The sequence below is a fragment of the Erythrolamprus reginae genome, chromosome 2 (genome assembly GCF_031021105.1).
Source record: "Erythrolamprus reginae isolate rEryReg1 chromosome 2, rEryReg1.hap1, whole genome shotgun sequence".
NCBI lineage: Eukaryota > Metazoa > Chordata > Lepidosauria > Squamata > Dipsadidae > Erythrolamprus > Erythrolamprus reginae.
In genome coordinates this window covers 346,237,860-346,251,896 of record NC_091951.1, presented here as the reverse complement: position 1 = coordinate 346,251,896, position 14,037 = coordinate 346,237,860, and the positions used below count along the sequence as shown (strand labels likewise).

Below are 14,037 nucleotides of genomic sequence, written 5' to 3'. Positions count from 1 at the left end.
AAAGAAACAGACACCCAATAAACCTGGAACTCTAAGTTTTGGCAGGTTCTTGGTACTCGTGGCAGGACCAAACTTCATTACCTTCAAATACCCTGTTGCTGCCTACGGGCTCCCGTGCTAAGCTGTCCGTTCTGGAGTCAATTAGACGGCGGATCAGATATTGCATGAAACGTCGGACATGAGCGATGTAAGGGGCCCACTTGGAAAATAACCCAAAACTTCGATAGTCTTGAGTAGACAACCGGAGTTTGAGGAAGTAGTCGGAAAGCCACTCTATGGTCTCTGTGACCTGCAAAGAAAAGAAGGAAAAAATTAGCTGCAGGTTACAGCTCCAAATCTATTCCCAACTTATTGGTGATTGATTTACTTACATGCATTCATTCATTCATTCAAATTTATTTAGATTTAATTTAATTTAATTTAATTTAATTTAATTTAGTGTTGTACCTCATAATTCTTGACAAATGTATATTTTATTTTATGTACACTGAGAGCATATGTACTGTTGTGTATACTCCTGTTCAGTTTGAGGATTTTGAAGATTCTGATTCAGATAGTGTTTATGAATTAGTGACAGGTCCTGATTTACAGGCAGCAGAGCAAGGGGGAGGCCAACCACAGGATGTTTCTATGAGTCCAGACTCCAGTGAGGGAGAGACAGATGGTTAAATCCTCATTTCAGACTACAGTGGTCCCTCGATTTTCACGGGTTCGAACTTCACGAAACGGCTATACCACGGTTTTTCAAAAATATTAATTAAAAAATACTTTGCTGTTTTTTTCCCTATACCACGTTTTTTTCCGCCCGATGACGTCATACGTCATCGCCAAACTTTCGTCCGCCTTTAATAAATATTTTTAAAATAAACTTTAATAAATAAACATGGTGAGTAATAATCTAAATGGTTGCTAAGGGAATGAGAAATTGCAGTTTAGGGGTTTAAAGTGTTAAGGGAAGGCTTGTGATACTGTTCATAGCCAAAAATAATGTATTTACTTCCGCATCTCTACTTCGCGGAAGTTCGACTTTAGCGGGCGGTCTCGGAACGCATCCCCCGCGAAAATCGAGGGAACACTGTACTCCTGTTCAGTTTGAGGATTTTGAAGATTCTGATTCAGATAGGGTTTATGAATTAGTGACAGGTCCTGATTTACAGGCAGCAGAGCAAGGGGGAGGCCAACCACAGGACGTTTCTATGAGTCCAGACTCCAGTGAAGGAGAGACAGATAATAGATGGTTAAATCCTCATTTCAGACTATTACAAAGGCGAAGAGAACAAGTGTCAGGGAAGAAATATTAAGGTGAGGAACGGGTTAATGAATCAAGTAATTAATTCGTCAGTCCGGGTGCCAGCGGAGAAGGAGGGCGGAGTTTTCAATGTTGCTATAAATCAATATGGAGGTGCCGCTCTGCGGCTGTGAAGTAAGCTATGTTTTTTGTGCCTTTTAACTGGTGTTTTTATTACTCTGGGCTAATGCTGCCTAGCCATAAATCTTAAGATAAGGGAGGAGCGCTTGGAGAATGTTTTTAATGGGGTTTTTTACCACTAAAGAATGAGATAAAAGTGTTTGCCTGCAAACGACGTAGTTTTGTAACAGAAGGGGAGAAGGAATAAAGATGATGTGTTTTGCTTTATAAATCTCTGCATTCAGTAAGCCTTATTTCCAATTAATCAAGGCTCTAGTCGGGAACCAGAACATGTACCAAAGACAAATTCCTTGTGTGTCCAATCACACTTGGCCAGTAAACAATTTATTTTATTTATTTATTTATTAGATTTGTATGCCGCTCCTCTCCGCAGACTCAGGGCGGCTAACAACAGCAGTGAAACAACATATAACAAATCTAATATTTAAAATAATTTAAAAACCCTAATTTAAAAAACCAAACATATACACAAACATACCATGCATAAATTGTATAGACCTAGGGGGAAGGGCATATCTCAGTTCCCCCATGCCTGACGAAAGAGGTGGGTTTTAAGGAGCTTGCGAAAGGCGAAGAAGGTGGGGGCAATTCTGATCTCTGGGGGGAGTTGGTTCCAGAGGGTCAGGGCCGCCACAGAGAAGGCTCTTCCCATGGGTCCCGCCAAATGACATTGTTTAGTTACTGTTGTGAGCCGCCCCGAGTCTACGGAGAGGGGCGGCATACAAATTTAATAAATAATAATAATAGTAAATAATAGTCGACGGGACCCGGAGAAGGCCAACTCTGTGGAACCAAACTGGTCGCTGGGATTCGTGCGGCAGAAGGCGGTCCCGGAGATATTCTGGACCGGTGCCATGAAGGGCTTTATAGATCATAACCAACACTTTGAATTGTGACCGGAAACTGATCGGCAACCAATGCAGACTGTGGAGTGTTGATGTAACATGGGCATATTTAGGGAAGCCCATGATTGCTCTCGCAGCTGCATTCTGCACGATCTGAAGTTTCCGAACACTTTTCAGAGGTAGCCCCATGTAGAGAGCATTACTATTCTATTCTGTTCTGTTCTATCTTGGCCACAGTTGGGGCGAATCTCTCCGGCCTGCTGGTCCCACAAACTGAGCCCTGGGAACCCCAATGCCCCTTGCATCTGGGGCTGGGAAGCAGCTCTGTCTTTCCAGCGGAGAGAGGTGGCCCAACATTTTCTCCCTGTCCAGGTCTGAGGAACCGGGTCATCGGTATGCTTAGATCTGATCCGTGAGGCCTCCCTGGAAACAGCGAAGGACCAGCCAGTGGTCTTTCCAAGCTCCATTTTAGCTCCATTTTGGGCCACACTATTCCCGACATAAGTTTATTTATTTATTTATTAGATTTGTATGCCGCCCCTTTCCGTAGACTCGGAAATGACCTCGAAGTGGCCACGCCCAGCCTGGAGACACCCGCAGCCTCCCCCCCTCCTCCCAAGGTCAAATGCAATCCTGATGCGCCCCTCAATGAAATCGAGTTTGACAACCCTGGTCTACAGTGGTTCTTTTGAGCATTGTAGCAGAACCCGCGCACACAGATTGCTCACCTGTTCAGGTGATAAAATTGGCTCCGTTGAAGGCTGCAGCGAGATGCTTGAGTTCACCGTTGATTTCCTACTGTTTTCTTTTGCAACGGTGGACGTAGGGCAGCCCAGAGCTCTAAGAGAGGCTTTCCAACAGTCAGGGCTGAGGAGATGATCGGAAGAACCTGGGATGAAAATTCAAACCAAAAATTAAAATTTCACACCGAGACTGAATTAAGTTCAATATACAAGTATGTGACAGAAGTGAGTACACGCTCCACACATTTGATAAATACAGTGGTACCTCGGTTCTCGAACGCCTTGGTTTTCGTACATTTCGGATACCCAACAAAATTTTCAGCAAAAATTTGCTTTGGTATCCGAACAAAATTTCAGATACCGAACAGCCACAGAAAATGTTGTTTATTATCCGAAATGGCCGATGTCTATGCCTCCTGCATGTTACACCCCCTCTCTGCAACATGGGGTGGGGGCTGAGTCCAATGAGTCCCAGGGCGACTTGGCAAAGCAGCTGCCACAAGATCTGAATGGATGGGGCGAGACGGAATGGGAGTCGGAATCCGACACACCCATTCTGGTCGCCCGCTTAACAGCCCCCCAGTCTCTTTAGTCTAACCGTTCCAAGTTGCAGAAAGGGTGGGGGCGGCTGCAATACTGGCAGCTTCAGGGGTCTCCTTTCCTCAGTGCTTCGTCTTGTTACCTGCAGGCAGCTGCACCAACTTTCTCCTTCCCGGCGGCAGCGGCGGCGATGGCGGTGGCTTCCCTTCGAGGAGCAGCAGCGCCGGGAACATCACGTGATGAAGGGAAGCCGCCAGAGCCATCTCAGCAGTTGCCGCCGCTCCAGAGGCTTCCCTTCATTACGTGACCTCCCGGAGCTGCTGCTCCTCGAAGGGAAGCCGCCGCCACTGCCGCTGGGAAGGAGAAAGTTGGTGCAGCCGCCTACAGGTAACAAGACGAAGCACTGAGGAAAGGAACCCCCCGAAGCTGCCGGTATTGCAGCCACCCCCACCCTTCCTGCAGCTTGGAGCGCTTAGCCTATAGAGCTCCTCAGATTTTTATCCCATAGGAAATAAAGAAAATAGATTTAATTGGTTCCCAGCGAGTCAACAGGGGCTGGGAACCAATGAAATCCATTTCCATTATTTCCTATGGGATACATTAATTCGGTACTCGACCAAATCGGTTCTCGACCACACTTCTGGAACGAATTGTGGTCGAGAACCGAGGTACCACTGTATTTAAGTGTATTTTTCCATGTGACAACACTGAAGAAATGAAACTTGGGTACAATGTAAAGTAGTGAGTGTTAATAGTATAAATGTTCTGTCCCCTCAAAATAACACAAAACACAGCCGTTAATGTCCAAACAGCTGGTAACAAAAGTGAGTACAACCCTAAATGACAATGTCCAAATGGGACCCAAAATATCAATATTTTAGGGGTGTGCTCACTTTTGTTGCTTATGGAGACATTAATGGCTGTGTGTTGTATTATTTAGAACCGGTAGAGGAAATTTACCACCATTTGCCAAACCAGCAATGATTACCAGCAGTCCATACTCCCAAACTGGTCCTCCGGTCGCTGCAGCTTGCAAAAAAACCCCTCTGCGCATGGACAAAGGGTTCTGTGCATGCATAGAGGGTCATTTCCAGGTGTTTTGCGTGATGTGATGCGATGCGAACCAGTAGGGAAAGTAACTGGAACCCACCCCTGAAGTCAAGGACTACCTGGTACACATTAAAACTGTGTTTTTCAATCTGGAGAACTTGGACTTCAACTCCCAGAATTCCCCAGCTGCACTCCTCATAGTCGATAATGCCTTTGTCACCTCAAAATTAGATTATTGCAACGCGCTCTACATGGGGTGACCCTCAAAGGGTGCTTGGAGACTTCAACTGATCCAGAATGCAGCTGCATGAGCTGTGGTGGATGAACCTAGGTACCCCCACATCACACCAATTCTCCGTGAGCTGTACTGGCTCCCGATTGGTCTCCAAGCACAATTCAAGGTGTTGGTCATTACCTTTAAAGCCCTACATGGCTTAGGGCCAAATTATCTTCAAGACCTCGGCACACGGGGGAGGGCCTTCTCTGTGGCTGCCCCACAAATTATCTTCAAGACCTAGGCCCACAGGGGAGGGCCTTCTCTGTGGCTGCCCCACAAATTATCTTCAAGACCTAGGCCCATGGGGGAGGGCCTTCTCTGTGACTTCCTCGGATCTCTGAACCAATTACCTCCAGAAGTCAGGATTGCCCTCACCCTATTGGCCTTCCGAAAAGCAGTTAAGACCTGGCTTTCCCGGCAGGCCTGGGGCCATCGAACTCAAGGTTATAATCGATGAGATCTGGCAATGGAATGATATGTATGGGTTTCAATTGTTTTGATGCTTAAGATGTTTTTAATATTTTATTCTGTTGTTAAGCTGCCTGGAGTCCTTTGGGAGTTGGGCTACATACAAATTTAATAAATAAAAATTAATAAATAAATTCCCAGAATTCCACAGGCAGCCAAGTAGTTTTTTGTGTATGATATGACTGTATGTATGTTTTTATATATTGGGGTTTCTTGGGGGTTTTTTGAGTTTTTAAATGTATTGTTGCTATTTTAGATTTTAACTATTAGATTTGCCATTATATATTGTTTTTATCATTGCTGTAAGCCGCCCCGAGTCTACGGAGAGGGGCGGCATACAAATATTATTATTATTATTATCATTATTATCATTATTATTATTATTAATATTAATAATTATAATTATAATTATAAAAATAATTATAGTTATAAAAATAATTATAATTATAATTATAATTATAATTATAATTTTACAATAATTTGATTTCCCAGAATTCTCCAGCCAGCCATGTGTGGATTTCACTTCCCAGAATTCCCCAGGCGACCACGCTGGCTGGGGAATTCTGGGAGTTGAAGTCCACACGTCTTAAAATTTGTCCAGGATGAGAAACAATGGAGCCATCCATCCTCAAGACTCTTTTTCACGTTCTTACTTGCTGAAAACTAGCCTTAAAAGTGGAGTTGGTACTTACTTTGAAGGAGGAGCCTCAAAAAGCCACCGTAGTGGTCAGGAAATTGGTACTGGAGAAGGCAAACCCCGTGTTTGCAGAAGATGGAGAAAGGCATTAAGGCGTCCTTCGCAGGCTCAAAGCCACAAGTCTTCAGACCCACATGGATGGACTCCAAGAGCCGGCTACGTTCTGGAAGGGAGGGTTTTGAGCTCTGCAACCATTCCAGGAGGTCAAACTGTGTTGATGTTGTTGTTGTTTTAATAAAGTGGGTGGGGGTTGAGGTTGGGACATAAATGGAGAGAAATGGGAGAGGTGGGGAGAGAGAAGTGAGGCTGATTAATTAATTAATTCCGAAAGAAAGAGAGCAAGTTAGCAATGGTCCACAGAAGAAAAACTATGGTCGTGATAGTTTCTCAAAACTTTTATGAGGAACCAACCGGTCGTCCTTTTGCTGAATATTCACTATTAGCAAGTGAAGAAGGGTTTTAAAGAAGGTCAAAAGGTGCAGTAAATTTGAAAAAGGAGAATATATAATTTTTCCTGACTCCCCTCTCCTGCCTGCAGGAATGGCTGTCTACTTTTTAAATTACACTAATTTTATTTTAGGGTTTTGTACTTCATTTCTATGGGTCTAATCAAATAATGGCAGATAGATAGACAGACAGACAGACATACGAGATAGACAGGCAGGCAGGCAGAGAGTAGACAAACAGACTAGAGAGAGAGAAACTGGATGGATGGATGGATAGTAGATAGATAGATAGATAGATAGATAGATAGATAGATAGACAGACAGACAGACAGACAGACAGACAGACAGACAGACAGACAGATGATAGATAGATAGTAGGTAGGTAGGTAGGTAGGTAGACAGACAGACAGACGATGATAGATAGACAGACAGGCAGGCAGGCAGGCAGGCAGGCAGACAGACAGATAGATAAATAGATAGATGATAGACAGACAGACAGACAGACAGACAGATGATAGATAGATGATAGATAGATAGATAGATAGATAGATAGATAGATAGATAGATAGATAGATAGATAGATACATAGATACATACATACATACATACATACATACATACATACATACAAGCACAAAACCCTTATATGACCCCTATGACAATCATTAAGTGTTGTACCTCATGATTCTTGACAAATGTATCTTTTTCTTTTATGTACGCTGAGAGCATCTGCACCAAGACAAATTCCTTGTGTGTCCAATCACACTTGGCCAATAAAATTCTATTCTATTCTATTAAAATCCAGGCATCGCTTTCAGGATGACAGGATGAAAAAAAAAAAGAGAGCCTCCCAAATCAATTGCTCAGACATCAAAGCCACTTCCCCTCTCTTGCCTTCGTCAGAAGCATGAAAATGACATCACCGTTGTCGTCACCCAGGAAAGCCACAACTTTCTCGTACAAGTTGACAAATTCCTCCGGGGAGGCAACAGGAGTGAAGTAAGGGGAGAGCAGTGTGCAAAGCCTTCGGTTCTTCAGAATGGTTTCTAAAAGCCGCTGACATTCGGACTTGGTCCCCGCAATGAACACCTGGAATGAGAAATAAGACGGAGGCTTCATTCAGACAGGCCCAAGGTTGGCTCAGTCTTCCAATATTCCAAGGTGAGTAAAAAGAGGGTCCAGCTTATTGAGAGCAGAGTAAACTCTTTAGAGAGGGCTTTAAAGCACTATGGAGCAACATATAGCTGCTGCTGCTGTTGTTGTTGTTATTATTATTATTATTATGTCAGTACAACACAGTAAACGAGATCACTATGATGGATTTTGTATTTCATCACCACTGGTGATGGTATTATTATTATTATTATTATTATTATTATTATTATTATTATTATTATTATGTCAATACAACACAGCAAACAAGATCACTATGCTGGATTTCGTATTTCATCACCAGTCGGGCGCTTCCCAAGCACCTAGGACTGCGTGATGTAGTGGCGAATTATGTTTGCCGATCCCAGTAAAGCGGCCTTTTGCAATTGACAGATGGAGATTTTGTCAATTCCGATGGTTTTCAAATGTCCACTGAGATCCTTTGGCCCTGCGCCCAGCGTGCCAAGTACCACTGGGACCACTTTCACTGGCTTATGCCAGAGTCGTTGCAGCTCGATTTTTAGATCTTCGTATTTCACTAATTTCTCTAGCTGCTTCTCCTCTATTCTGCTGTCCCCTGGGATTGATAATAATAATAATAATTATTATTATTATTATTATTATTTATTAGATTTGTATGCCGCCCCTCTCCGAAGACTCGGTTATTGCTACTATTCCTTCCTTCCTTCCTTCCCTTTCCTCCCTTCTCTTTCCTCCCTCCCTCCTTTCCCTTTCATTTTACTTTCTTTCTTTCTTCTTTCCTTCCTTCCTTCCCTCCCTCCTCCGTATTTTCATCCCTCCCTCCCCCTTCATTTTTCTTCCTCCCTTCTTTTGTTCCTTCCCTCCTTTCTTCCTTCCTTCCTTCAATTCCTCCCTCCCTCCATTTCACCAATAAAGCGACTTCCAAAATTATCCACACAGCTTATTTATTTAGCATCACACATATATTATTTCCCCTCCACTTTAGCAAGCTCTCGGTGCCCTGTTAAAATAATTCATCGCAGGATTCTAAATTGGCCTCAACTTAGTTTTCTCCGTGAGAGAATCCTACCCCGAAATAACTCACCTGGCCAAGGACTTCGATGCAGGAAGTGAAGAACTGCCTGGACGGGGGATGACGCTGTGTTTCGTCGCACACATATTCCACCACGGCAAAGAACAGGCTGATGCCAATTCGCTGGATCCTTGGTGTAGACTGGAGCTTATAGATATTTATTAAACCTCTAGTGGCAGGTAGAAAAATCAAGATTAAAAAAAACCACATTAGCAAAGGGTGGAGAACAGTAATGTCGTTCATGTTTTGGAATAGTATCCATATTTCCCCAGCACTCTGCAGACTGCATCGGCTGCCGATTGGTTTCCGGACACAATTCATTAATTTGATATGATTAAGAATAGTAACAGCTTAAAATGTATACAGTTTTTTTCTTTTTAAAAAAACTTTTTTTATCATAAGGAATTGGAATAATTATTTTTTGGTCCAGAGGTTAAATCGTAAGGAGGTGGCATTGGTTAATCTGTGTATACCGAAACTGCAAAAATGATATATTGTAAATTAATTTGAAATTAATGGTATCTTTTTTTTTCTGTACAAGTGATTGGAGAAGAAAAATAAATAAAAAATTCACACACACACACACACCAAAAAAAAAGAATCGGAAACACAAGCAAGACAAGATTTTGCGGCAGAGAACAAACCACACAACTCACGTTATGAAGTTCTCCACGTAGACCGCAGCTCCCACAACATTGAGAGGCGGCATCTGAGCAGCTTCTGCCTGCAGGTGCTTCGTTTCTTTCTCCAAAATGTGCAACTGTTGGCTGACGGCTTCGTTTTTGTGTTTGCCCTCGAACTAAATTGGAGAGAGGACGTTATTGCATTCGACCGAATAAATTAATTCCCTATTAGAATAATGCAATAAATCAACTGTTATTTGTTCTGTCGGGCTCTCTGGTAGACTCCTTCCAAAAATTCACAGGTACAAATTTCAGACACACACACGTTTGAAAATTCAAAACAATGTTCTTTATAATGAAAATTCACTTAACCTAAGCCCTCTTTTGGTATAGCCAAGAGCACTCATCTCCAAACGAACTGGTAATTTGTACAAGTCCCTTATCAGTTCTGAGATACTTAGCTTGCAGCTGTGAGGCAATTCACAGTCCTTCTTCTTTCACAAAGTGAAACACATTTTGCTCTGGTTTAGTTTCAAAGCGGGGGAAAATCAGCACACAAAAGGTCAAAGTCAGTAAAGCCGGCAGGAAACACAAGGATCAGATAATCCTCCACAATGGCCAAACCCACAGGCTGCTATTTATAGCAGCCTCACTAATGACCACAGCCCCACCCAACCACAGGTGGCCTCATTTTCTTTGATAATAATCTCTCAGTTGTTGCTGCCTATGCATCGCTCTCCACATGCGTGGCTGTATCATTAACTCTTGTTCTGAATCCAAGGAGGACCTAGATAATTGATCTCCTTCTGAGCTGTCTGCCACGCTCTCCTCCTCCCTGTCACTCATGTCTTCTTGGTCAGAGGAGCCTTCATCAGCAGATTCCACCAGGGGCAAAACAGGCCTGCAGCATGTGGATGTCTCCCCCACATCCACACTCCTTGGGGCAAGAGCTGGGCCAGAGCTAACCACAACAGATATTTATGTTAGATTTGCAACGGCTGGCCCACCACTTTGATTTCTGAGCGCAGAGGCACAAATAGAAACATAGAAGTCTGATGGCAGAAAAAGACCTCATGGTCCATCTAGTCTGCCCTTATACCATTTCCTGTATTTTATCTTAGGATGGATTTATTCCAGGCATGTTTAAATTCGGTTCCTGTGGATTTACCAACCACGTCTGCTGGAAGATTGTTCCAAGCATCTACTACTCTTATGGGATTAGAACAGAATTTCCCTTGGGAATTACCTGGAGTCCAACTTACAACAGTTTGCTTAGTGACTGTTCAAAGTTCAATTCAATTCAATTTATTAGATTTGTATGCCGCCCCTCTCCATAGACACGGGGCAGCTCACAACAATAACACAATATATGACAAATCTAATAATTAAAAGTCATTAAAAAAACCCTTATAGAAAGAAAACATACACTCAAACATACCATTCATTGAAGTTGCAACGGCTCTGAAAAATGTGACTTAAGGCTATTTTTTTCACACTCACAACCACAGCAGTATCCATATGATCAGTAATGGGTTCCAGGTAACGCCATCTGTTGCGCCATCCTGGTAGGGAAATCTGGGATGCGCACACAACTGTGCGCCCCCCGTGTGAGATTTTGCTTCTGCACATGCACAGTAACCAAAATCTTGTGTGAGGACGCTCATTTTGGTGATTTTTTGCTTCTACGCCTGCATGGAAGCAAAAACATCAGTGAAAATAGCCAAAATCTTGCTCTTGGGTGTGTCCTCACACGTGTTGTTCTGCTGGGCTCTATGGTAAGAGTCTCCCGAAAATTCAAGGGTACAAATTTCAGACACACACACACTTGAAAGTTCAAAAACAATGTTCTTTATCCCAAAAATTCAAAAGAGACAAAGCACCCTTCTTGTATTGCAAAGAGCACTCGTCCCAAAACAACCTGGTAGGCTGTACAATCCCCTTAATCAGTCCTTAAGTACTTAGCTAGCAGCTGTGAAGGAACGCCACAGCCCTCCTTCTTCCATGAAGTGAAACACAGACACACTTTGCTCTGCTTTGGTTTCAAAGTCGTGAAAAATCAACAAAGTCTGGAACCAGGCACGGTTCTGAAGAAACAACGATCAGATAATCTTCCACAACGGCCAAGTCAGCATGATGCTATTTATATCAGCAGTTCTAATTGCTGGAGCCCCACCCAAACACAGGTGGCCTCTCTTATCTCCTGTAATATTTCTTCCATTGGTCTCTTCTATGCATAATTCTGCGCATGCGTGGGTCTAACGAATCGACCGAAGATAATGAAGATTGGCTTCCTGGGCGGTGTGCCAAGCCCCCCTCTTCCAAGTCACCCCCACCTTCTTCTTCGTCCAAGGAAACTGCACTACCTGACTCTGTCGGCAATAAAACAGGCCTATGACATGTTGATGTTTCCCCTGCATCCACCTCCACATTCCTTGGGGCAGGAGCTGGGCCAGAGCCAACCACAACACGTGTGAGCCCACAACGCCCTCGGAGGGCGCACTGGTAGCGCCGAAGAGATGGGAACCGTCGGTAAAAATGATCATGTGATCAAAATTAAGACGGGGCATATTCTGACTCATATTTATGATGGTTGCAGCGTCTGGGGGGGGGTTCATGTGATCTTCTTTTGTGATCTGACAAACAAGGTCAAAAAGGAAGCTAGATTCACTTAACAACTGTGTTACTAGCTTAAATAACTGATATGATTCACATAACTACTGTGGCAGGAAAGGTCGTAAAATGAGGCAAGCTTCACTTAACACATAACAGCAGACATTTTTTACCTCAGGAATGGTGCTAAGTAGAAGACTACCTGTATAAATCAAGAGGCAGAGCCCTTTCTATCACCAGCCCTCTAGCCCAGGGATGGCAAACCTTTTTTGGTTCACTTGCCCAAAGGAGGTATGTGCGTGTCAGATCAGGCGCGCACCTGCCCACACCCATTCCCTTCCCCTTCACGCATGCGTACACACCCTCGCACATGCGCAAAATCCCCCCCCCCCATCCCTGCACATGAAGCCTGAGGTGGTGAAAACGTGAGCAAACCGGAAGTTCGCAAAACCAGACTTTTGGTTGGTCTGTTGTGCTGTTTTTCGCACTCCGGAGCCATCAGGAAGCTTCCCTGAAGCCTCGAGAGTGCGAAAAACAGCACAATGGCCAAACTGGAAGTCTGTTTTCCGAACTTCCGGTTTGCCCGTTGGGCAGTTTTTTGTGCTCCGGGCCTTCAGGGAAGCTTCGCTGAGGCCTCCAGAGAGCGAAATGGCCTTCCCTCAGGCCGAAAATCAGATGGCTAGGGTAAGCATGCGCGCTGGAGCTGACGTAGGGCAATGCCTCACGTGCCCTTGGATATGGATACGTGTTGCCACCTGTGGCATGTGTGCCATAGGTTCGTCATCACGGCTCTAGACCAATGGTTGCATGACACCCTCTCCCCAAGCAAACTCCCCCCCAAACTTATTTATTTTGAAATTTTATTTATTTAATTAATTAATTTGACTTCTGTTCTGTCGAGCTCTCTGGTAGAATCCTCCCGAAAATTCACAGATACAAATTTCAGACACATGCACATTTGAAAATTCAAAACAATGTTCTTTATACCAAAAATTCAAATAAACTAAGCCCTCTTTTTGTATAGAAAAGAGCACTTGTCTCCAAACAAACTGGTAATTTGTACAAGTCCCTTATCAGTTCTGAGATACTTAGCTTGCAGCTGTGAGGCAATTCACAGTCCTCCTTCTTTCACAAAGTGAAACACACTTTGCTCTGGTTTAGTTTCAAAGCGGGGAAAAATCAGCACACAAAAGGTCAAAGTCAGCAAGGCAGGCACGAAACACAACAGATCAGATAATCCTCCACAATGGCCAAACCCACAGGCTGCTATTTATAGCAGCCTCACTAATTACCACAGCCCCACCCAACCACAGGTGGCCTCATTTTCTTTGATAATAATCTCTCAGTTGTTGCTGCCTATGCATCGCTCTCCGCATGCGTGGCTGTATCATTAACTCTTGTTCTGAATCCAAGGAGGAGCTAGATAATTGATCTCCTTCTGAGCTGTCTGCCACACTCTCCTCCTCCCTGTCACTCATGTCTTCTTGGTCAGAGGAGCCTTCATCAGCAGATTCCACCGGGAGCAAAACAGGCCTGCGGCATGTGGATGTCTCCCCCACATCCACAGTCCTTGGGGCAGGAGCTGGGCCAGAGCTAACCACAACAACTTCTCTGCCGCCCAATCCCGAAGGACTCAACACAATATAAAATTACAATAACAATGACACTGAAAGAACTAAATTATATGAAATTATTAACAAAAACAAAAGAAGATTTAGAAAAATGGTCAAAGTTAAATTTATCCTTAATGGGAAGGATCAATACAATAAAGTCTAATATACTTCCAAGGTGGCTCTATCTCTTCCAAACAGCACCAATACAATTAAACAAATCGTTCTTTGCTAAAATAAATAAAATAATTTCTAAATTTATCTGGTGCAACAAAAAACCAAGAATAAACATGAAAGCCTACAAGATTTAAGAACAAGAGGAGGATTCAGTTTACCCAACTTAGAAATATACCACCAAGCCACTAAATTACTATGGATTAAAGAATGGGTCAACCTTGAAAATCCTAGAATTCTAACAATAGAAGGCCATGATATAAATGAAGGATGGCACGCACATTCTCAGTTTAAACGGCACCAAATTCGGAATACACTA

General features: G+C 43.4%; 1 protein-coding gene across 1 annotated transcript in view; it reads right to left on the bottom strand.

Moving 5' to 3' along the window:
- EPG5 (ectopic P-granules 5 autophagy tethering factor) overlaps positions 1-14,037 on the bottom strand; it is a 111,975-nt gene that overhangs the window by 26,603 nt on the left and 71,335 nt on the right. Inside the window, exons 28-33 of the mRNA XM_070743629.1 lie at positions 9,358-9,500; positions 8,714-8,870; positions 7,390-7,584; positions 6,045-6,258; positions 3,003-3,163; positions 82-289 (exon numbers count right to left, since the gene is read on the bottom strand). Coding sequence (XP_070599730.1) covers positions 82-289; positions 3,003-3,163; positions 6,045-6,258; positions 7,390-7,584; positions 8,714-8,870; positions 9,358-9,500 — 1,078 coding nt within the window. The remainder of the gene's footprint in view (positions 1-81; positions 290-3,002; positions 3,164-6,044; positions 6,259-7,389; positions 7,585-8,713; positions 8,871-9,357; positions 9,501-14,037) is intronic.